The following is a 26066-nucleotide window of genomic DNA, read 5'->3' as shown; positions in this document are numbered from 1 at the left end:
ACAGAAATGGAGATAAGATTAAGATTGTAACCCACCATGCACCTCACTTGTTGAGAAATAGCATGTTTTGTATATACCTAATAAAATTCCTGTGAGAGAAGCAATTTTGTAGATGGTTCAGTTACTTTAAAGAGGATTTGCTCCCATGGTGAATTCTAACATTTTTTACCTCCTTCTTAAAGTGAAAACAGTGGCTACCCAGTCAAAGAATGTAAATGACCTCTCCTGTGACAAAGTTTCAATTGTCTTAGCTACAGTGGTATTCAAAAAGGTATGGAAAAATCTAAAAGTATTGTACTGTAATAAATACAGATTAAGAGATGGTTGGTTTTGTGGTCACACTTAGATTAGGACTGGGAATAATCAGGTTCAGCTCCCAGGTTTCCTAAAAGTCGGCCTCTTCTATAAGAGAAACCTGTCTTTAAAAAATATCACTTAATGAAAATTTCACTATTTTAATGTAAGCAACTTATTTTGCTGTACCCCTCTGTTCTTAATCACCCTAAACACAACTAAAAACACTAGCTGAAGAAGCAAACAAGCAAGAAGTTACACTCAAAGCTTAACTCATCTAATTTCACAGCTCAGGCTGAAACACTGAAAGCTTCCACCTCTGCATGTCCTTGAGTAGCCAGTCACCATTTGCCTCAGTCACCTTACAAATAAGACAACAGTAACAGTTCTTTACTCCTTAACTATTAGATAAGGGAATACTCTGGCATATGAAATCACCCATAAATGCAGCGATTTCCCCAAACTTGTTTGCAGTATTTTGGCCCCAGTATCACTGGAAAAAATTATTTCCTTTGTTCAACTTTGTTTTAAGTGTTATAATGGACAGAAGCATAAATTTTGTACATAATGTCTATAATGCTTTTTATCTTAACTAATTTAATTTTGGCCCCAAACTGTCAAACATATTCATTCACATTCAGCATGTTCTACAGCAAGTATCCATGTATCTAAATAAGACATTTACACGGTTTAAGCAAAAATTCAACTCTACAAACAATTTAAAGGCTCTTTAAGTAGAAGTTTTTTTCCAGTACTGAATTCTGAGACTGACTTACAATGCTTTCCTCACAGTCAAACCTCTTCTTCATAGTAAGCATATGAAGTGCTCTAAAAATTACTTAGTACACAGAGTAGAATTAGTACAAAGAGGCCTTGAAAATAAGATAGAGCTTGAGTTACGCTGTGGTCTAAGTTTGAATGTAACAACTGGACCAAGGTTCCTATTTTCTTGGCTGTAAAGGAAGCACATTTTTTGTTACAGCTGTGCTGTGTGACTTGTTTTGGGGCAACAGTTTTTAAACGGCAGTTATTAAAATTATGCCTTCATTTACTAAAATCAAGTAATAGCTCAGGCTTTTTGTGAAAACTGGAATTTTTGTCAACTTTAATCAGCTATCTTAACACGAACTATATCCTGAAGAGTATGTAAACAACATAAACAAGGCAATTAGCAAAGTCAAGCAGCAAGTCAAATTTGCATTAACAGCTTTTTAAGGACTACATAAAATAACTCAAAATAATAATTAAAAAATAAGCCAGATTTCTTGCCTTATCTTTTCAGAGTCACCAGGTTTTGGCCTTCCTTTGTTTTGATGACTTTGGCCTGTAGTAAGAGAAAGCATTGCAAACTAAATTAACATCACCTAAAGCAAAGGGGAAAAAATGCACTCAGAACTCACCATTTTGCTTTATATATAACAGATCTTAAACAGTCACAAATCATAAACTAGCATAAGCAAAAGGTTTTTCAAAAAGCCACCTCGTGTTTTAAATTATAAAATCTCATACTATTTTTATTAAATAGTATAGGATTTTATTAATCCTACAAAGGGGAAAAGATACTTTAAATAAGCAGAAGACTCTTTAAAATTCTGTAAGAGATGATCTGACTCTACAATACTGTAACAACTGTTAAAGTTGACTCCAATCTAAAGAAATCATATCTTACGTAAAACCACAGATCATATTACTGATTGTTAGTTGATAACTAGAATTTTCAGAGGGGATAACAGGTCACTATAGATGTTGAAGTTTTACTACAGAAATCTTTCAGAGGCTTCAATAATACATCGCTAAAGGAGTTAAGTTCAACCCACATTAATCTTAGAAACATGAGTCAGATCAAGATAAATGGCCCTGATTACAAAATATTCAGTATGCGGAAACAGTGGACAAAGACAAGAAAGAATCTATCATGTGGCACTGATTCATGTCTAACTCTGTACCTGATTGCAAAACAAAAATGTTTTACTATGTGGAAATTCTGGAAGAAGACAAGAAAGACTCTATTCTGATACTGACTCATTTCTAACTCTGAAACTTAACATCAAAGACTTAACAAGAAGCTTTACTAATACACTTTACAATTTCAGCCACCTAACATTGTCCTTGATCAGTTACAGGGCTCTACAAGCTGAGTAAACAATTTGTTAATAACAAGGAAGAAAACATTGCAAATGGTCAAAACCAGGAAGCCATGCCATTGAACTGCAAAATACCTCTCAACTGTTTTCCATGGGATTAAACATAACATTAGGCATCTGAACACGCACATACATACTCATGATGAAGTCAAGAAGGTTTTCACTTTCAAGAATTTTATGTTATAACTTTACAAGGCATTAACAAAATACACTTAAGGAACAGCTGCCTTCCAGTAACCTAACAACTAAAGAAGCAAGGCAAAAAATTACATTTCTGGACTGTTAAGAAATCAACAGGCAGCTGACACAGTTGCAGAGCATCACATGTTGCTGGTGTTCCTTATTACACAGGGTAAGCGGAAGGGATGCAGAGCAGCAGATTTTTTTTGCTAGTTAAACCTTATGGATTTTTATGCTGAATTGCCATAAAATTAAATTTGGAAAAAGGACTTATTCACTTTATATATAAAGTTTTATAACTATCTATGCTTTAAAATGTTTATTTGATGATACTTAAGTATCTTATATAACTGGACATCAAATACTGAAAGACACTGATTTTTGAAAAATACAAATCTACCTATTTGAGTAATCTCACTCAAGCCAGCAGGATGTCTCATGTACACATTTCTCAAGTTAAATCATATGCATACATGCCAGAAGTAATATTTAATTAAAAAGTACTTAATGACATAAAATTTAAATTAATCAGAACAAAAAATCAAGCATCACAAAGACTGAATGTGTTCAGAACTGTTTCATGAACACTTCTTGAAACTGTCACACACAAGTCTGAATGGTGTCTGTTGAAACAGTTCATACACATTAAAAACTCCAAGGCTACAATAATAATCATCACAAATTCCTCATAATAGAGTCAATTAATGGTTGGAAAACAATAATCCTTTTGAAAGCCTGAAAACACTCCAAGCATATCATCATTTAACCATTTGGAGAGAGAGATATATTACCTTTTCTTCATTATATAGGTTTCTTTCCCTTAAGGAACCAATCTATCACTCTAAACAAAATCCTAATTAAGATAAAGGAATATAAACCTTCCCTCCCACCATCAAAAGAAAGAATTTAATCAGCATTATAGTTTCATTGAATGATCTGAGTCTAAAAGCCATTCAACAAATATGATTTCAGAAAAAATTCCTACAGAAACTACTCCTCCCATATACTACCCAAGTGAAAAAGATACTGCTTTCAGGTTTTTTAAAAATACATTAAAATAAAAGTAACAAGCAAATCCTGCTGAATTATAGCTAAAATACTTCAGGAGATACATTAATTCAACTGCAAATATGACTCACTTACCCCACAAGCATTTTAAAATATTAGTAGAAGTAGCATTGCTTTTGCTAGACATTCCGACTAGTAACGAACAATAATACTTCACAGAAATGTACACATGCTCAAAAAAATAGTACATGCAGACAAAAACTGAAATTAAAGAAGACAGCAACTTTAAGATAAGATACAGTGGCATACAGCTCCTCTACATTAGGTCTCCTGCAAGTCTTGAGCCTTTAAACAAAGGCGAAGAAAAAGAAAGTTATTCTTCCCCACCCACAGTAAACTTATATCAGTGAGGCATTCAGAGCCTAACTCCTCCTTTCAAATCAAAGCAAATCAAATACTTTCTTCTACTGATGTAATTGTAGCAGGACACTCTGCCTGCGTGGGGGTGAAACAGTTCAAATTTCACCCTACTTGTGAAGATTATCAGTGATGGAGGGAGGTCACACTGGTTTTGGTGTTGAAGAATCCAAGACCAGCCAAACTGAACAGTCCCATAAAATTATCACAATGATATGAAACCAGATGTTTCCTGACAGAGGAACCAACAAGGATGTGAAACCAGGCGTTTCCCGACAGAGGAACCAATGAATGGTCACAAAAACTCATCTAAAGATAAATTCTGTTTCACTGAGCTGGAAAATCTAGCCTTATAGAAAATGACTGACAGTTAATCACTTTCTACTACAACAGCTTAGTCCCACCTTTCAGCAACAGGGATTCTAGCACACCCCTCCTAGGAAAGTATCAAAATTCCTCCCTTGAGTGGGGACACCCCTCAATGGTACTCCTCTAGGCTAAGCAAGACAGTTGCCCACAGTCACTGGTATGGGTAAGATCAATCTCTACTTAATGCTTAAGCTAGCTTTGAAACTATTGATTTAAGGAACAGTGAGTCTAGCAAATGGTAGTTACAGTGAATTATAGTGAATAGTAATTCTAAGAATTCATACTGTGTAGTAGTGTAATGGATGAGAACCTGAGAGCTGATCCCTGCTCATGACTGTGAGAAACATAACAAAGTATGGTTTTGATTGTGTATTTGTTAAAGTATGTATTTGTTGTGGCCATTTGTTGTAAAGAGGCAGGAAAACATAAGCGTGCAGCTGTTCCATGACCTCCACATTTGGCCACGCCAGGGTGCCTGGCCAATGCTCTCAGCACGGCCAACAGCAAGATCATGAGAAACTGCACAGCCACATGAGTAAACAATTACAGATCTGGCATAAAGTCGGCTGTGTTTCTAAGGGTATAAAAGCAGGACCCTCTTGTAGCCAAATCTGAAGCCTCACCTACAGGTGGATGCACTGTGTAGGAATTTTCCAAGTTACCCAAGATTCCTAGCATCAGCTGCAATGGGGCTTCCAGGCTGAAGTGTGGGCCTGGATGATGATTTGGTAGTAACTGGCGATTTCTTTTCAATCATTGTTCCTCTATGCATTAATGATCTGATGCACTGCTAATTTTCCTCTGTACTGTTCATATATTATCTCTCTTTGATTCACTTTATTGTGCTTGTTCACTATATATACGTATACACCCAATCTGCTTTAGCGTGCTTGTTTAATAAACTGTTCAGATTTTACAACTAATGTGTGATCATTTTGTAGAGTACCCTGCCTGTTCACAAAACAAGTAGATATTCTGATTAAAGTTCTCTGGCCTAACCATATAATTATGAATTATCATTAACTATTAAAGCATTTATTTTACCTATGGATATATCAAGTTTGCCATCCTTAATCCTGCAGGACAAAGTGATACAAATGATTGATTACGCATCTATAATCCTTTAGGTATAAAACCACTGTCCAAGTCTGAGACTAAGACTGGATCCAGCCACACCTGAGCTCCTCCCTGAGAAGGAGTTTAGAAAAGAAGGGGGTCCTTTCTGACCCTTGTGACGGAACAGAAGAGCCTCCCTGATAACTTTGTCTGCAATACATCTATCTCCCACTCTGTCTGCAATAGTAAGAGCGAGGGGCAGAGGAAGAGGAGAAAGGAAGAACAGAAAAAACTGGAATGAACAGAGTTTTTTAAAATTACTATGTTCAATACAACATTTCAAAGTCCTCTGATCTCTTTAGCCTAGAAGAATTTTCAGTTCTCTCTCAACAGCCTTTCGTTATCCCTCTTCCCTCAAAAATTAGCTATGCTTCTGATATCCTGCCCCTTCACCAGTATCAGCAGCGCAGACAGACTGCCAGCACCCTGCTCCCCCACCAACAAGGGCAGCAGCATACTGCCCATTTTAGTCATGTAAAGTGTGATTCTCTCAAATCCCATTACTGTTAGTGGAACCAAAAGGGCAGCACAACTCCTACTTGCATTCAGAAAGCATTTGCATGATTTGGTTTTGCTGCCAGATGTGCTATACACCAAGTGCTTCTAGCAGTCCACTGGAGTTGAGACATTGTTTATAATCCTGCGTTTGCAATTGGAGATTGCACAGGTCGCTGTATGGATGTGTTGCTGCTGACCTTTACCACTGCCTCCGTAAAGCTTTGTTTTATAATGTGTCATCAAACTCCATTACTACTCAAACCACATCTTCTAGCTCAGGAAAACATCTGGATTCCCTTAGTTGTCACTTGCTTCAAACTCATTCAGAATTTCCTATGGCTTCCATGCATCTCACATTCTGCTCCTTCACACCACCTTCATATAGTTCCTCTAAACTGATTTGTCTTCCAGAGCTTGACTTCCTTTTTCTAACCCCCTTCCCTAATTTATGCTTTCTGCATTAAGTTCCTTCAGCACTTCACAGTTTCTTTCCTTTTTTTGTTATCCTACCACATAACATCTTTTCAACATGTTCGTTTTGACTCTTTTTTGCAACCTATCCCACATTTTCCATCTCTCAATAAATCCTTTAATTCTTCAAGATGTTTGCATATGCTCAAAGTCCACAAGAGCAAGCACTTCTCCTACTGTCCATTTTAAAGGAAGATCTTGTAATATATCTTCACTAGTTTCCTAAAATCAAATTTTGAAACTTTGGCACCCATTCAGCGAAGTATTTAAGTACGCAAAGTGAAAAGAACAGTATGGCTGGGCACTCAGAACTTCAGACTGTGGAATGGTCAGGACTAAAAGGACCCACTGCCTTGGAGGTCACAACTTTAGAATACAGTGTAAGTGTGCAGCTGGTCCAGATTTGGCAGGAGTATTCCATACAAACATCATCAAGAAAAGAAATTTCAGGATGATGGGGAAATATCTTACGGTTTCTTGATTACAGCAGGTTTAGCAAGGGATAAAAAGCCCCAGGTAAAATTCAAGAAAATATTTCACTTTGAAGATTAGAACTGCTTGCACTTCACTTTCACCACAGAAAAGTAACTCTGGCACCGTGGGAGTTTTGGCAGGGGGTAAGTTCTCTCTAACAGGATTGTGCGGTGAGTTTTTGTGTTTGGTTGTTGCTTTGTTTTGCTTTCCTTTTAATTCGTTAAAAAAAAACCAAACATGAACAATAAATCACACCAACTTCTACCTCTTAAAGTTGGTAGCTCAAAATCCTCTTTGAGAAATATTTTGTGGCCTCCTTCCTCTCTAACTGCAGGATTATTTTCTTAAGGACCTATATGGAGCTTTTAGTAATCACAAATGAATTATGAATATTGAAACTACCTACTTCAATTTAGATCCTTTTAGATCCCATGTATCTGACTCAGAAGGAGAGAAAGCATTTCTAGCCTGTGACTCAGCATTCTACTTTTTACTTCCAGTTTCAATTCTGAATTCATCCATGTAAAGTAGATTCAAATTACAAAGGCATGAAAGAAATAACACAAATACAGGAGAGAAAATAGTATTAAAGTAATAGCATGCTAACAGGAAAAGAAGTGAAACATAAAAGCTTACCATTGTGAAAATAGCAATAGATACACTTCTGCTTATTAATAATGGCAACAGCAAAGAAAGAACCGATTCAGACATGATAAATTGTAAAAACAAACTCACTTGGTGGAAACTCCAGAGACCAACCTTTGCTTTCTGTTCTTTGGATGTCAGTCACCTAATGACAAATACGACAGCTTGGTTTTACACAGATAACAAAAAGCAAACAGATATCACTCTAAATTTAAACAAAGAACTAAGATGCTAATGTTTAACCAAAGAAATACAGTACAGTATATTATGTCCCAAATCAAGAGAGAAAGAAAAATAATTTCATTAAGCAAAGCGCATTTGTACACTTACACTTTTTTTCCCGTATTAATATCAGTTTGCTATCTACTAGTGTGACAAATACTAGCCTTTTTTGAAGTAATATTCATCCTCAAGGAAGATAAATTTACTGACTTACATTATGAATATTTTCATAGCAGAAAAGCAGATGAAAGCTTTCACAAGACAGTCAGAAATCTTCAAGCACTTCTTGTGAATTCTGTAAATAGCTTTCTTTTTTAAGAAGTTGTAACTTCCATTTCCTTTCCTTTTCCCTTGGACATTGGTTTCATTTTCCCCACTAACGAGTCATCTGGGCTTTTTGCTGCCCCACCCACCTGTGAAACTTGAGTGTTTTTTTTCTCTTGTGCTAAATTGTTTTGACCTCACTAGCACATTCATTTTATTTATCATCCTGGTTTCTATATTAAATAGCTTATTTATAACACATTTCACAGGCCAAATTATAACAATTTATTATCTTACAATAATAATGCTACAGACAACCAGAAAAAGGCACAAATGTTTCTTTAAGAATTAGTGTGAAAGAGAGCTGTCTGTATGCAAACTGGAGGTTGGTTATTCAATTTTTAATTCCATGCTGTTACAGCAGGACTGTCACAGTCTGCATGCATCTAGCAAAGCAAACCACTCAGGAAAATTCAAGCACAGGAATGGCTTATGGGCTTCCCATGATACTGACCATAAGACAGGCACTAAGACAGCAAGAGCTGTGGAATTCCAATGACATCCAGTAGTGAAACCCACCTAAAACAAGGTAAACATCAACAAAATCCCCTAACTTCCCACTTTTTTAGGGTGTGTTTGTTTTTTAAGGAATAAAAAAATACATACTGATTTGGGCTGGGATAAAGTTAATTTTCTCGTAACAGCTTGTATGGTACTGTGTTTTGGATCTGTGATTAAAAATGTTGATAACATATGGATGTTTTAGCTAATGCTGAGTAGTGCCTGCACTGTATCTTTTCTGTTTCAAATGCTGCGACCCCACCAGCAAGTAAGCTGGGGGTACATGAGAAGTTGGGAGGGGATGCAGTCAGGATAGCTGACTCTACCTGACCAAAGGGATATCCCAGATTATATAAGCTCCTGCGCAGCAACAAAAGCTGGGGGAATGAACTCCTTATCTCACTTTGCTTGTGTAGGCAGCTTTTGTTTTGTTAATTCAATTGTCTTTACCTCAACTGATAAAGATGAGTTTTCTTACTTTTACACTTAGGATTTTCCACCCCCATCCTGCTAACAGCAGTGAGCAAGCAGCTGTGTGGGAATGAGGTGCCTACCAGGGTTAAACCACAACAACATTGTATGGCATTGCCCTTTCACCAGTAAAACATCCTAATAGTCAGAATTAGAGGCCCTTTTTTTTGATGGATTTCTTTGATCGTCCTTCACTAACATGGATCTTTAGTGTAATTATTTTTCAGAAACAAAAGTAATCCATGAACAGAGAATAAAGTTTGCTCTGTTAAGCTTCTGTGATGCACTAGACTCCTGATAGTTTGGTTCAGGCTCCAAAGGAAGAAAAGGACTAGGCTGTGACCAGGCCATGAACTTCTCTAGTTCCAACCTGTTGTTGAAAAGCCAAAGGCACAGGGTGACATAGTGATGTGTATGAACTTGGAAACAGGATTAAGGTATAAATAGAAGATGGTTCTTCCAAAACTAATTTGGTCAAGGAACAGAGGAAGCTGTGAGTACAAGGAGTCTTTTCTCCATCACATGTAATTTGACCACAAGCCAACCACTTTATTCCATATACATGAGTGAGCTTTTTTGATCTCTCCCTCTTAAGTAGCTGGCAGCACAGCAGTGATGCCTTTCAAGGTTACTGCTTGTGCTCGAAAGATCCCTTATCAACTACAGATCTTTGGTAAATGATTAATATTGCACGTGACTCCATATCACAGGGCATTAAGTTTCTGTATTGGTAGCTTTGAATTATTATTATATCCTCTGTGCAGTAGCATAATAGATTGAACCTTGCCATCAGACTTTGTTAAGCCTCACTTTTACAACATCTTGCTTCAATAAAACCACTGCTGCTGCTGCTTTTGGCAGTGGCTCTTTAAGCAGTCGAAATCTCCCCTGTGACAGCTTCTCTTCCTGCTTTAAGCCTTCCTCGCCATATAAATTAATAATCTATTAGAATATTTCCGCTTGTAAACAGTCTTTTAAAATGAAAGAATGTATCTAAAGAATTGCAAAGGGCTACTAAAATAACACAAGCCCATCTTGCATTTTAGAACTATACCACTCATTTTAAACACATAAGCCAAACATATTCAAGAACCACAAAATCCTAGTTTTAAACACAATCCAGTTAAGCATACTATTTAACCAGATTTTTCCCATGCAAAAAAAAAAAATCTGTTTACAGAGCACAAAAATAATGGTCTATAACCATGCAAATACATTAACATCACATTATCAGTGCAAAACAATGCTCCAATATAATCCATAGACAGGGCTTCTGCTAACTTTGGTGTCCTGGGTTTACCAGGAGCCGTTTTGCTCCTTCTTAGTAACTGGTGCAAGCTCTGTGTTTTGACTTCCAGCCTGGGCAGAGAGCTGATAATACCGATTGTTTTTAATTGTTGCTAAGTAATGTTTATTCTGGCCAAGGACTCTGTGAGTCTCATGCTCTGCTGGGGACGAGGGAGGCCGGGAGGAAGCAGAGACAGGACACCTGACCCAAACTAGCCAAAGAGGTATTCCATACCATAGCATGTCATGCCTGGAGGGGGAACTGGAAGTTACCCGGAAGGGGCAGGCTCTGGCTCTTCGGGGGGGTCGAACTCGTTCGGCGGTGGTATCGTATTCTCTTGTTATTTTCTCTTATCAATATTATCATTTGTGGTAGCAGCAGTGGTTTGTGTTATACCTTAGTTACTGGGCTGTTCTTATCTCAACCCGTGGGAGTTACATTCTCCTGATTTTCCTCCCCATCCCTCCGGGAGTGGGGAGGGTCGGGGGGGGGTGAGTGGACGACCTGTGTGGATTGGTTTAAACCACGACATTTGGTTAAGGCAGCTTGCACTGAAGCCCATAACATCAGTACACATTAACTGAATCCTCCCCTAAAGCCAATGGGAAACCCACACCTGAATGACATTTATAGGTAGGACTGGACAGTCTATTAAATCAGACATGACTTCAAGTGTTACTTTCAATGAGCCCAAAGAGACCTCTTTCCTCCTTTTAACATACAGCCTCCACCTTCTCATTCAAGCAATCATCTCCCACCTCTTTTCAAATCCAAAGTTCTGAACATAGAACATAGAATAGTTAGGGTTGGAAAGGACCTTAAGATCATCTAGTTCCAACCCCCCTGCCATGGGCAGGGACACCTCCCCCTAAACCATGTCACCCAAGGCTCTGTCCAACCTGGCCCTGAACACTGCCAGGGATGGAGCATTCACAACTTCCCTGGGCAACCCATTCCAGTGCCTCATCACCCTTACAGTAAAGAACTTCCTCCTTATATCCAATCTAAACTTCCCCTGTTTAAGCTTCAACCTGTTACCCCTTGTCCTATCACTACAGTCCCTAATGAAGAGTCCCTCCCCAGCATCCATATAGCCCCCCTTCATGCAGTGAAATGAGCTATATCTATGCATATTTCATTTCATATTTCAGAACACAGATTTGGTATTTAAATATTACAGGAAAAGTGCACTTGGCTGAGAAAGCAGACAATTATTAAAACACAGTGGCTGCAAAATTTCAGCCACACCATTAAACAACACATTCCAGGACAATGAAAATCAACATACAGTCTTGCAATGCCAGCTGTAGCGTAACTTACCTTAATATCACGGCTTTGATGACAATAATGACCTTTAGGATCAGACTCTGTTCTCTTTCTGTATTTTTCTGTTTCCTTTTCTTCTTGAGAGTTTATTAAATGGAATTCTGAAGAACTGTAGTCTCTGATATGCAAAAAGAGAGAACCTGAGGTCTTTCAATGTTGATGGTTTTTCCCCATATTCAGGACACATACCACACACGTATAAAGAAAAAAACCAAAAACGTATACAAGCCTAACCATCACACAAGTGTAATGGCATAAACATATTTAAAGGATTTGATCAGCCATTTTTTTTATACTTTCAAACTGCACAGTCCAAAGCTATGCAAAATATAACATCAAAAAAAAAGCACACCATTTTCTAGAAAAGGGACAGCAACTGAATTACTGCACTTTTTGAAAAAATAAATAAATAATTTGGGTAACTAATGAAAAATCTTGCCCAAAGCCACATTTTATTTGTGCAATATAGAAAGGAAACAAAATTGACCTCCTACAGAATTTTCAGGTTTACAAAAAGCTGTTTAGTAGTTTGCTTAGTGTACTGTTTTTGAATGACAGATAGCTCATCACTACAAGACCAATAAAAATGAAGATCTTTCAGACAAATGTTTAATACAAAAGTTACAGCATATATGGTAACTTAGCTGAACCTGTGAATATGGAATCTCTCTTACTCTCTTCTCTCTGGGAAAGGCAAAAGCACAAATGTGGCAAAACCAAGTTCCTACAAACTAGGATACATATTCATTTGTACCATTGCCAATATGCATTTGCTAGCATTCAGTTCCTCAAGTCAGCTTACCCTAGCAAACTTCATATAGCAAAGATAACACGAAAAAGTGGCCATGACCGCCCTGACATTTTCACGCATCAAATTTCCCCAACAGCGAAGTACTTGAAGTTGGCAGGAAAAAGATCTCCACAAAAATATAACTGGAAAAGGATTTTTTACACGGACATGTAGTGACAGGACAAGGGAAAGTGGCTTTAAATTGAAAGAAGGGAGATTTAGATTAGATATTAGGAAAAAATCTTCACTATGAGGGTAGTGAGGCACTGGAACAGGCTGCCCTGAGAAGTTGTGGATGCCCCATCCCCGGAAGCGTTCAAGGCCAGTCTAAGTTGAAGGTGTCCCTGCCCATGGCAGGGGGTTGGAACCAGATGATCTTTAAGGTCTCTTCCAACCCAAACCTTTCTATGATTCTATGATTTCCCCCATTTGTAAAACTTAACGCTGAAGGAAACTACTTGAAAGTGGAACACATTTCAAGACAGCTTATTTAGTTCCCAGAAGTCCTCCTTACTCCGAGGCTACACTGTGGTTGCATTTCTGGTAAGTTTATTCCTTCCATTTTTATTTACTCATAGATAACAAAATTTAAGCAATATATATGCTATATATTACTCATACTAAGAACTGCTGATTTTGAAAAAGGAAAGGAAACTTGACAATTACTTACTTTTTCTCAACAAGTGACTTCTTTGGTTTCCGTTTATGTTGTTTAATAGCTATAGAAAATTATATAGGAAGGGAAAAAGAAAAAAATTAGCTAGTTTCAAAGGAAAGTTACCAATGAAGGAACTGTGCTGTGTTTAAGGTAGATCTTGAAATCAGTAAAGGTTACCATTGATTTCTTCTAATGTCTTCTTTAACTTCTCATTTTGTTGCATAAGATCCTTAAGTCCACCAAGAACATTCTTGCATAGATCCTGAGCCCTCTCATTGGCTTTCAAAGCCAGTTCATGTTCCCCCAGCAATGACAGTGCCTTACAGAAGTGGTAGTGACCCTACACAGACATAAGTTTGAATTTCAAGCATTCTTTCACACAAGTAAGAAAAACGTTTCTATCCAAACCAGCTGCAACAGACAGTAAAATTTTATATACACAGAAGTTACCCACTCTATTTCAAGTCATATGATGAATAATCAAAGTTTTCAACTACTCAGAACTCTGAAACAGAAAGAGAATTGACTGGAAGTAGCGTCTAGCCTCCGGCTTTGGAAAACAGCAATTTTGATTTTTCCACTAATCTCAACTACTACTTTGCAATTCTGTAACTATCCCTTTATTTACTCTTTCTCAGGCCAGGAATATTGGGAAATACATGCTGTTCATTAACCAGGATTTTTTTATTGTAAGGACTACATATATGCTTTGTAAAGCATTGTGATAACATAGCTACTCACAGCAATGTATTTTTCTTTACAGATGCAGAACACCATGTAACAACACTTACGAGCTGTCAAAACAATATTTTTAATATAAAAATACAAGCAAACTATGTACTTGGCTGACTGAAGCAGAATTCTTAGTCCATAATGTACTGTGCTCGTTCTACTGTCCTTTAAATTTACTGTGTTGAATGCAGATGAGAACATGTCACATCTATCTGGGTCAAACCTGTAACTAAGATTCCAGGTTCTTGTAGTAGTTTACAGCACCAACAAAAGACAATTTTGAAATGCATATGAAACTAACCTTTGGCCAATTAGGCTTCAAAACTATGGCTCTTTTTCCATCAGCAAGGGCTCTCCTTAGAGAAGAGACAGAAAAAGAAGAAGTATTTATTACTTAAACTTTAGAAAAACCTACAGACCAGATGTACGAGATGCCATAAAAACACAAGTGAATAAAAGAAGAGTTCATTCACCTGTGTGAAGGCATGGCCAGACAACACTTCTTAGCTGAAACTTACCTGGATTAAAATGTTACAGTCTAAACAATTTCACCCATCAGTTATTTATTCCCTCCTCCTGCCTACTAGGTTTTCCAGCATTTCTGCATATGTACCCCCCCCCCTTTAGCTGGTGTATAACAGAATGTTCCTTTAAAAAGCAAAGCCTTATTAAAAACCCTGAAAACCAAACCTAAATATTTTGACAAAAATCATGTTAGAGAGTAGTTATATAATCACAGCCAGAGTGCAAATATTAACTGCTGAGCACTGAAAAACAGTAACCTCCAAGACTCCTGATAACTAAAGCCTGAAAAATATTCTTGACTCTGACTTTTTATATACAAGGTGTCGTGGAATAACTAGAATTACAATTTTGATCAGAAGAGAAGCAGAATATCCCTATGGCTACAGGAGAGAACACAGAGCACCAGTGATGGCCTCTGCTGCTTTCACTGCTGTCCACAATGGACAGTTGAAGAATTTATATACCTTTGGGATGCACCACTCGCTCTTCACTGAACTACAGCTATGTGTTAGATAAGCAGGATGTAGTAAATTACAACAAAGAGTGGTCACATACGGATTACTTCAGATGAGGAAGTTTACAAATAATCTCACACTCCTTTGATTGCTGGGTCATGCTGACTCAGTGAGGCCTTTACAAAATGTCTGCAGTGGGACCTAACTGCAAAAGCTTGAGGCTTTAACTATTTTACCTCCACAAAGGGGAGGAAGACAGGAAAAAACCCTAAACAACCCACACATGTTTTACACAAAAGTCTCCATAAATTGCCTAGTTACTACCTCTGGTTTTCGTAACCACTATAGCAGGAAAGCTTGTACACAGGGATCTGAAGGAGGACGATGAGATGTAATGAAAGCTGGATACTAAGGAAAGGCCTGAAAGAGACAATAATTCTAAGACAAAGCAGTAATGGTAGAATTTAGAGATGTAGCAATACATTTTAAAAAATTAATAAGAAACAAAAGACCACAATAGAGCTAGTGATTAAAGCGGGAGAAGTTGCACCATATTCATACTGCAAGGGATGCAAACAAAAGGAAAAACGTGCACGAGTAAGGGACAGTGGGGTACAGAACCTCAAGATAGTAAGGGATTATAAAAGCAGTTGAAAAGATTAAAAAAACCTGACGCATTTGACTTGTTCTCTAGTGTATGCTGCTGTGCTTTGTTTTCACCCACCCAGCCTTTCCTCCAGTGCCACCTTTCGACAGTCTGGCACAGTGCTAGGACAGCTGCTCCGGTGGAGCACTGTCAAAACATCACGACATTAGGCCAAGCTGCAGGGAAAGGTCCTGTCCCGTAGCAAAGCCTGGGAGGGAACATGATCACTGCCTCTCACGAGGCTCTGAAAATGGGAAGAATACACACAGCTTGGAAAAAGCTTCCAATGCTCCAGCAGATGATCTAGAGAACACTGTTAACCGCCTAGTCCCATAGTACGGTATTGCCACCACTGACAACAGGATCTAAGCTACTGAGTTTGCAAAAACCTCAGGACTGAGGCTTCTTGATCTTGCTCAGCCTCAACTGCAATTTCACCTGCCTGCAGCTTTCTTTTACTTAAGTGTGACATCAACTTCTCTAATTGAGCAGGTGTGTATGGTTAATTTGAGCTACTTGTTCATCTTCGTGTGGTATGGCCATAGATTTAGCTGGAGTAAGTGCTTGTAATGGCTATCTATACAGAATGAGATATTTATGATTCCAGAACAATGATATCCTGTAAAGAAATACAACCCTGGTATGACAGCAGAGGCCTTAAGAAGTAGAGACACAGCATGCAACAAAGGAGTATAGGTAGGATATGACAAGAAATGGAGCACAATCTTGGCACTGGAGACCCCATGGCTATAAACAATTCACCAATGGTCAGTTAAAGACATGCCAAATCTGGACAAATATGACTTTAAGGGTAACAAAAAGTAATATCCATAAAAAGTACTATGAGTAGTAAACTCAGATCTAACAGGGTGCCACAGACCAAAAAAGAGCAAAGGTGTAACAGCACATTAGTAAACGCAAAAGCGAACCCAAGTGGATTCTAGAGTGAGGAAGAAGAAACCATCAGCACAAACATCACATTTCTCGTGGAGAAGGGAGGGCTCTGTTCACCTACAGTTTTCTAACCCCACTGCTACAGCAATGGAACTGCCAACTTTGGTACCCATCCAGAGAAGCAGTGGAAGAAGTGAGGATAACACCAGGAAAATGGGCAAAAACTAAAAATCATGTGCATATCAATTTTAATTACATTGATATTTTTTCTTTTTATTTCAACAATTAGATATGGGCTAATAAAAATTAGACCCTTAAGACTTCAATTATACTAGCAATAAATTCTTGGTTTGGCTTTACATGAAAGGTATACATCAACCTTGCCCATAAACGTGATTTTTAGATTAACAACTGGCTTAAGGAAAATAACCCACATATTCACAATAATTTCTTCTTCAAGAGGTTTAATAAAAATCAATACTCACAGGTACTGAGATTTGTTTTTCTTGTTGTATAAGGCACACACACACAAATTTTAAGTTGTATTACATACTGCCAGAAGATACATCTAATATTACTCATTTTTCTTAATTTCAGCTTTCTGAGGTAATAACATCACAATTATTACATACTTAAGTTTTAAGAATATTATTTTCCTAAGTATATTGACAGTTTTTAACTGCAGGATCACAACATTTCAGGTTATAAACAAGGGATTACTTACTTGTACTGCCGTGTGAGAATCAAACAAAGAGCTCGGTTTCCATACAGAAGATGGTTTGCAGGACTTAAAAAAGAAAATTACGAAGAGTTAGTAACGTATGTTACTATGAAAATCTTAAGGAGAAAATAAAGTAGGCTTTCACAATAACTGTCTGCAAGCAGTCTAGCATCAAGTATTTACAAGTTTCCTTTAATACCCCCACTTATTTACAAGTCAATGAGAATTTTAGTTTCAATTATGTAATAATTCATAATATTTGGTCCCACTAATGTGACCTCCAATCAATTCAAGTCACTTTCAGACTACCTTAAAGGAAAAAGAAAAAAAATTAAAAAAAAAAAAATGTGATGGGGGGGAGGAGGAAAAGAGCGAAAAAAAAGAGCATGAAGCATGGGACATGGAAAAGCCAGCTTGACTGCCCAGCCATGCAGACTAAGCAGTTGCTCCAAAGAGTTAGAGAACCATCCCCATGTACCTAATGGAGAATGAAAGCAGGGAACCAATAAATGTAATCCAGCAACAACTTGAAAGAAGACCAGGGAAACGTGCAGCTAGTTAGGGATGGAATGTGATGATGAAGCAGAAGACAGTTAACACTGGGAGAATGAGAAAGGGAACAGTGCACAGAGCAGATGAAGAAGGATCCCCTCGCTGCTAGACATCCCTTCACCTTCCAGGAGGGTCTTAAGGACAAAGAACAATTTTTAACAAATAGCTGTAACAATAGTTGAGCTCTACAGCCCTTGAAAACCATGAAACTTCCTTTGATCTTTCCAAACCATGGGATTTCCTTTGTTCTTCCACTGAATTCTGTTCATCCCTTCCCCTCATCAGCTACCCTGTGCAAAGCTGCCTTAGCCTGCTCCAAGATCCTGGATACAGTCACTTGACTGAAGTCAGCCAACCCAAATTTTCAAGAAGGCTGAAATCAGCTTCAATTTGGGATTGAAATGTATCCTACTATGTGACATAAAATCCAAAGCAAGGATCAGAAAAATGCTAACCCTTTCAACTGCACAATTATAAAGCTACAGACTTCAAAAAGGAAAAAAATGTCTCCACAATAAAATTTTATGAAAGGTGGGACTTTACGAATTTCACCATATTTCACAGACACAAGGACTTGTAAAAGCAGCATTTGCACAACTGTAACACAAGTAGTGACATACTCCAAGCCTGCATTCTGTAACCACTTGACATTCCACGCAGACTATAGGAAATGGGCAAATGCTCTATATGCATGAGACAAATTCTCATTTAATCTTTTTAAAGAAAGTCTCCCTTCCCATTTACAGTAGGAAAGTCTCCAAAGCTGTTCAGCGAACGACTTCTGAGAAGAAATTAAAAAGACTTACAAAAGGAAATTAAGTCTTTTGCATACACAGGTGCCAAGACTACATTTAAAAATAAGTATCTGTTCTTGTTTACTTGTTCTGTGTCATAGCTGAGATGATAAACATTTGCAAGAGTTGGTCATACTGTTCTGTTGAAAGAGTATTCAGGAAGGATGATGCCAACAGCAGCTGTTCACACCAGATAACTTATTTCCTTTCCTGGGTTTACTATACTTACTGTTAGTCCTTTTAAATCAACTTTAAGCCTTAAGAGGACTTTTGGGGCAGTACAAGTGCAAACAACCATTAGTAACAAGAAATAAAATAGAACAAAAAATGTGTTAGATACCTAATTTTTTATTTTTTTTTTTTTTTAAAAGCTATCATTTGGCCTCCAAGTGGCTCATGCAAAACTATACAAAAACCAGCATAAATCTGAATAAGCTGAATACATATTATATAACACAATCTTGTTAACCAGTCAGTTAGTTCTTACCAAAACTCTATGGCTTTAGTATATGACATTATAGCACGATCAAAGTTTCCCTGGGAAAACTCCTCATTTCCTTTCTGTTTCATAGATTCACTGTTCTGTGAAATCAAGAAAAAAATAACTCAGTAACCACTGTAACTAAACTCGTCTGCAATGAGAAGTAAACTGACAAGAGGCACCTCAGTTTTTATGCTTATAGAAACAGAATGTTATGTATATGCTATTAGCTGTGATTTAATACTTTCAATTCACTGCAATTAATAAGCTTAGAAGTGCATGAATGAAAATTTTTGCAGACAAGAATACAATGAACAATAATTAAAAAGCAGGACTAACTCAAAAGCTCTCCTGAGTTCTATAGTGTAGTCATCATCAAAAGTGAGAATGTGTCAAATGGGAAAGTAGGCAGAGTACAGCACAGCGCATACAGTTCCCTACTCGGTGCCTTTCAGTGCAGCTCCAGAACTACGTGATTGTAGCAAGGAAGGCACAGGAATGAAGACTTCCATAGAAAGAAACCCTACACATCTACACTAAAGGAACACATGGCAAAGAATTTGAGAGCATCTTATTTCTGTATTAAAAGGATCAAGTTGAAAATCTTCTACCAACATTAACTGCATTTCCTTGAGCTTTTGGGGGGTTAAGGAAAGGAACACTTCCCAATGTACACTGGCAACATAAACAACCAATTTGTTGTTTATTAGGATAGGATGTCTCAAGGTAACTATTTATGTCAGGACAATTACCTACCATCATCTTTAATCACCTGGTCATTTTCATAATCATTAAAAACCCTTAAAAGATAACAACAGAAAGTGAAAAGCACAAACACATTCTGATATCTTCTCTCACCTTCCTACAGTTTTCACAGGTCACAGCTTTAAATTCTTCAACTAAATTACAATCTTCCAAAGCAACTTTAGTAATACAACCTGTGCCTGGAGACAAAATTCAGAGAAACACAGTGGGTGAAGAAGTTACCAACGACAAGAAGTAGTGTTTATCTGCTGCTGCTACGAATCACACTGTTTTCTGACTGGAAGCAAAATTTGACATATCAACTAAATAACAGAAACAAATTAAGAAAAAGAAACATTCAAAAGAAAAGGATTTACTTATTATTGGGCAAGCCCAAAATAACTGGCTGCAGACTGTAAAATGTTTAAGTACTTGTCTAGTTTCAAGCAACCGAGTGAAACTTGACTGTATTTTAAAGAATTTGCATTTTAAAGATCTGTAAAGATTTGTATTGTAAAGAATTTGTACTTTGGTTCTTAACTATAAAAAGACTCTTCTCCTCACATGTACGTTCAATTTCTACTATGCTGTTACTGCAACAACCGAGTTAGAATGCACATATGCAAAAATACGGGAATAGAAGCCACTAAACATGTGTCAAATATAGCAGCACTGAGCTTTTTGTAATTTCAGCAGAAGTTCTACTGCTAGTGCTAATATCTCAGGGTAACTTCAGTGAGCTACATAAGCTTATTTTTGAAATATGACTAACCTCTTAACTAGTATTTTGACAAAAACCTCTGCCAACCATTTAACAGAAAGACCCAAACAGTATTTCAGGCAACTTTCAACTTAACCTGAAGTTAAAACAATACAGGGCACACATACAGGCCATAAGCGACACCAATGTGCAAAAATGCTCTGTTCAGAAAGAACATGTGCACTGTAAATATGACCCACATATAAAAATTCAAGGAAGAATTGACAAAAAACAAGGAAAAAACCCCCACACCACCACTATTTTCCCAGTCACTTTTTGAGTCTCTCAGAGTAATGAAATACATGCAAACATTCACTATTTCATAATTACAACACAAGTGACTTTCCTCACCACTGTTTCCCCAAAAGTGTTCGTACTTACATTGACCAAAGAAAACTCCAAGACACATTGAACCAAAATCACCGAGTTTCTCTAGCCTCTGCAGAATACTGAGATCACCTGTGTATCTGACCCAATCAAGTCCATGCCCAAAATCAAAGACACCCTATTTCAATTGAAGGAAAATAAAGAAAAAAAATTATTCTATACAAAGCAAAGTCTTAAAACAAAAACACCATCACACAAACCAGCAGCTCACTGACAATATAGTGGAAGCATTCCATGTAAATATAACAAACAATACTACTGTAACACTTATACTATGCACTTGTTAATGATTTGTTAGCCTTTGAAACAGACAACAGCTCATAAACACAAATATCTAGATAACAAAAGCATAGCATAATAAAGCATATTCACAAAATGAAAACAGTTGTTCTTTCAACAGGAGACAGGGGAGCCACTCAATTTACTGAATTTGATTGAGAAACTTCTTTTCAGTGACTGCACACAAAATTGCTTCAGTGGGAAGTGACAAGCCTGATCAAAAAAAGCAACATTCTCCAGGCTGTTAGACACACAGGCAAGGCTAAGACTCAATTCTGTAAATCATTACTTCCTTTCTATTAAAACTGTATTTAATTGCTCGAGCTACAGAGCTTTAACTGAAGGAGAGTGATTAAGTGAAGAATGTCCATTGCCGGGGATATTCCCACATTACCTGAGCCAACAGATTTTGAAAAATAATGTAAAAACCCATATGACTAAGACAAATTATCGCTAAACATATAGGAACTGGGTGATCCCGTGGTAACATACAGTTGTACCTATTCTCCCATTGCAATTATCAGCTATGATACTACCTTCTAATTTCATCGTTTTTAATTTAGCTTTTGCAGTTAACCTACAGCAGACAGCAGAAACTAGAAAGTGGGAAGAAAATGACAAACACAGGGAAACTAAGAACATTCACTGTCCAAAGTTTACAAGCTGAAAAATGTAACAAGTAAAGGTCTACCATACACCAAATTTGCAATGGATTAACAGGTTTTCAAATCACAGTCTTGCTCTTGCCATTCACAGTCCTTCAGATTGAATCAGTTTCACTATTTGATAATCTCATAAAAGATTTCCAACCCATCTCCAAAGAAGAGAACTTCTGCATCATTTCAGTGGTCCCCCACTTGTAGCGCTGTAGGCTCATCATACAGCACTGTCATTGCTTTATACAGAGTTTGCAAGGCCGCAGGGCTGTGACTTGTCATGTTTATCCTGAGCTTGTTCTGACCTGCTTAGATCTCTGTTTTAACTCAGCTTTAACTGTTAACAGAAAGTTTCCTTCTGACCAGGTGGTTATGACTAATCTGGTTTAAAAATGAACCTAAGGAGACTCTAGGATGAGGAAGAAGAAAACATCAACAGCAGTCCTGGCATCGGAGAACGCCAGCTAGCAATGGCTACATCCGCCACTCCACACATGAAAACACAGAAGCATTCACTTCAGGATCCCAAGAAACAGTGCAAGGATAAGCATAACACTGGGAAAACAGTCAGATACTAGGAAGTGTGTGCATTATAATTTTAACCATTATCATTAGAGAGTTTTTCTGTTTAGTAGTATTTATTTCTTCATTTTCTTTCTTCTTCTTCTTCTGCAATAGTTCATTCTGGAAGACATCTACTATACTAGCAACAACTTCTTTACACATAACACATAAAGTGTATTTATTTGCCTTTTGCCCACACCTAGCCTTTCAGCATTACACACCAATACCAGCACAGAAGGAGAGGACACTCCTTTTGGTCTTCTTAAGATACTTATTTTGCAATTCCTGTCACACACAGATTTTGGTTTGTGACTCAGAGTTGCAACAGCTGGCAACTCCAGTCCTGTATCTATATACTTTAAAAACTTCAGACTCAGTTTATCTATGCAAGCATCTTCAAGTTTGGGATATTTGTATAAACATTTTGGTTTTATTCACACATAAAGAAGCATTCCTATTAAAAACAATTTGAGAAACTTACGTGTTCTACTCTGCTGCCAATACTCAGTACACCATGAATAAAAGTTGGAATGTTCTGGAAGAGGGATAGAAAACAAATAAAAACCAAGTTATTTAGATCTGATAACTTTAGTTTCTATCTGCTGAGGCTCAATAACATTTTCTGTTCTGGTCTAACGCAGTATCATCTGGACGGTTGCTCTGGTCCATTTCAAAGTTTCAAGAAATATTTTTGTATTTGGTAGCAAATCCCCTACCATTTTTGTTGAAAAATAAATAAATGTTGACATGGAAATAGGAATGCATGGATGTTGTTACATCTGGTTAGGAAAGTCAGCCACTTTAACCACCTCTGCAGTTACCTACATACCAAAGAATCAGCTGACACATCCAATGAAAACCATCCAAAACAACAGTACTTCCTCTCCTCAGACCTTATGCTCCTCCAAACAAAACTTACTATTGGATATACAATCTTTTTACGTAGAGGAGATACAGGCTGAGGAAGTAAGAAGAGGGAAGCAGAAGTAAATAGGGAGATAAGAATATACACGGGCTCTCACACATAAAGATCAAATGGGAGACTATCAGAGAAGGAAACAGCACAAAGAACTCATCACATGAGATAAAATGGAAAAACTATAGGGACATCCTGAAGTACAAGAAGGTGAAAACAGAGCACTCAGATAGTCTAAATGAGGAAACAGCAAAACCAGCACAATGAAGTATGAATCCACAAGGTAACACAGTACATGAATATTGCATCAAAGAAAGTTGCTTGGGGTTGAGCACAGAATTTTGACAACCTTTTTTTTTTAAACTTATCATACTTAAATTAAAAATAAAAGTTAAAAAAAATCTTTTCCCTTCAGCTGATGAGAACATTTGTTATATCCCTCTCTCCTCTGCACTGTTCTGTTTCTGATTTAAGTCAACCACAATATCGAATTTTAAGTATTATTTGTTGAATGAGGAGAAAAATTAGTATTTAACTTGCACATCCAGGAATGGTGCCATTTTCCTCATAGATATGACTCTTAGAAATTTACAAGGGCCCCAGTAAACTATATTCTCGACTCTGCAAATACTTAGTAAGTTATCCAAACTGTAATAAAGCCTATGACACTCTTTCTAGAAAGAATTCAACTATCAGACAAGTTATTCACTCCAGCAACAGGAAATGTCTAATTTAAGATAACATCCCAAGACACATAAGGTACAGATCTAATTAACTTATTATACTTGAAAACTTACACAAAGTTAAAATATAGTACTTACGACAACTTTTTTCATTAAATCAAAAAGGTCTTCCAAAACCTCTAAATCACAGAGTCTCTTCCAATTCCAGTCTAAAATCTGTGAGCTGCTCAAAAACAGAACAAGTTTCTATTTAGGAAAATAACACTGTATTATATGATCATCATTACTCTATTTACGGTAATTAGATCTAAGCAGGACCATGGTTACAAACTAAATAGTTACAAATGTTATCCAGGAAGACAACATCAGCTGCTCTGGATAGAGGCAGGAAGCTGACATCATCTACTTGGGGCTTGTGCAAAGCATTCAACACTTGTTTCTAACAACCTTGTTTCTAGACTGGAAAGACATCGATTTGATGAATGGACTACTCAGGGGATAAAAAACTGGCTGGATAGCTGCACACAGAGAGTTGTGGTCAATGGCTCAATGTCCAACTGGTGATGGGTAACAAGTGGTGTCCCTCAGGGGTCGGTGTTGAGACCAATCCTGTTCAACATCTTTGTCGGTGACATGGACAGCGGGATTGAGTGCACCCTCAGCAAGTCTGCCAATACTAAGTTATGTGTTGCAGTTGATACACTGGAGGGATGTCATTCAGAGGGACCTTGACAGGCTTGAGAGGTGGGCCAATGCCAACCTCATGAAGTTCAACCAAGCCAAATGCAAGGTCCTGCACCTAAGTTGCGGCAATCCCAGGCACAGCTACAGGTTGGGCAGAGTAGTCAAGAGCAGCCCCGCAAAAGAAAGACTTGGGGGTTTTGGCTGATGAGAAACTGAACGTGAGCCGGCTTCAGCATGCGCTCGCAGCCCAGAAAGCCAACCTTATCCTGGGCTGCATCAAAAGAAGCGAGACCAGCAGGTCAAAGGAGGTGATCCTGCCCCTCTACCCTGCTCTCATGAGACTTCACTTGGAGTATTGTGTACAGTTCTGGTGTCCTCAACACAAGGAGGACATCAAGCTGTTGGAGCAAATCCAAAGAAAGGCCATGAGGATGATAAAGGGAGCTGGAGCACCTCCCATACAAAGACAGGCTGAGATAGTTTGGGCTGTTCAGCCTGGAAAAGGAAACACTTTCTAACCATAACTAACTTAGGACACTGGTAAAAACATTCCTGTACACAGTTTAACCGCTACTGAAAGTATACAACGAACTTTCACTGACAACCCCAAACAAACAGAAAAAAGACCCAACCCAAACCAAAGGCTGATTAAATCACTTTGAGAATATGATTACTTACTTCAAATCAGCTGCCAAAGAATTGCTTTCACTTTTGAAGAGAAGAGGCCAGAAGATGAGTATTTTAATAACGTTGCAGCATTCTATTAATACGTCAACTGGCTGACTGCACCACACTTCACAGGGATCAACATCTTCAAGAGAACAGTTAGGAATCAGACTACCCAATTCAGGCATTACAAGTAACCGAAGTCAAAATAAACATTCAAACCATTAGTTATTTCCATGCTGTATTCTTAAGTACTACATAACCAAAACAAGAAAATTTGAACACTCTAAATACAACTTGGAAGTGTTTTATAAATTGAAGGAGGAGAGGGAATTTATATGGAGGTATAGAAGTAGTATTTATGAAAGAATACAGGTCTGCTGGCAGGCTTTACATTCCTTGCCCAAGGAACTGCCTGTGTTCTCAACTGCACTGATATAATATGCTATCAATTTGCTACTGAAGGAGCTGGCGAATGAAGTTGCTAAGCCAATGTCCATTATATTTGAAAAGTCATGGCAGTCAGGTGAAGCTCCTGACAACTGGAAAAAGGGAAATATAACCCCCATTTTCAAGAAGGGGAAAATGGATGACCCAGGGAATTACAGACCAGTCAGTCTCACCTCCGAGCCTGGGCAAAATCTTGGAGCAGATTCTCCTGGAAGGCATGCTCAGGCACATGAAAAACAACAAGGTGCTTGGTGACAGCCAGCATGGCTTCACTAAGGGGA

At 37.7% G+C, this 26066-nt stretch overlaps 1 protein-coding gene across 2 annotated transcripts in view; it reads right to left on the bottom strand.

Moving 5' to 3' along the window:
- TTC3 (tetratricopeptide repeat domain 3) overlaps positions 1 to 26066 on the bottom strand; it is a 74485-nt gene that overhangs the window by 39647 nt on the left and 8772 nt on the right. Inside the window, exons 4-16 of one of the 2 annotated variants that reach the window (XM_065676940.1) lie at positions 25348 to 25480; positions 24124 to 24208; positions 22868 to 22921; positions 20882 to 21005; positions 19855 to 19940; positions 19003 to 19097; positions 17173 to 17235; positions 14230 to 14284; positions 13374 to 13536; positions 13209 to 13257; positions 11743 to 11866; positions 7707 to 7761; positions 1564 to 1618 (exon numbers count right to left, since the gene is read on the bottom strand). In XM_065676940.1, the coding sequence (XP_065533012.1) occupies positions 1564 to 1618; positions 7707 to 7761; positions 11743 to 11866; positions 13209 to 13257; positions 13374 to 13536; positions 14230 to 14284; positions 17173 to 17235; positions 19003 to 19097; positions 19855 to 19940; positions 20882 to 21005; positions 22868 to 22921; positions 24124 to 24208; positions 25348 to 25480 (1141 nt within the window). Of the gene's footprint in view, positions 1 to 1563; positions 1619 to 3761; positions 3988 to 7706; positions 7762 to 11742; positions 11867 to 13208; positions 13258 to 13373; positions 13537 to 14229; positions 14285 to 17172; positions 17236 to 19002; positions 19098 to 19854; positions 19941 to 20881; positions 21006 to 22867; positions 22922 to 24123; positions 24209 to 25347; positions 25481 to 26066 lie in introns of those variants that run through there. The other variant, XM_065676941.1, reaches the window with a different exon arrangement.

The sequence above is a fragment of the Lathamus discolor genome, chromosome 4 (assembly GCF_037157495.1).
Source record: "Lathamus discolor isolate bLatDis1 chromosome 4, bLatDis1.hap1, whole genome shotgun sequence".
NCBI lineage: Eukaryota > Metazoa > Chordata > Aves > Psittaciformes > Psittacidae > Lathamus > Lathamus discolor.
Note: the sequence above shows the minus strand (reverse complement) of the source record. Positions and strands in the feature narration are given on the sequence as shown.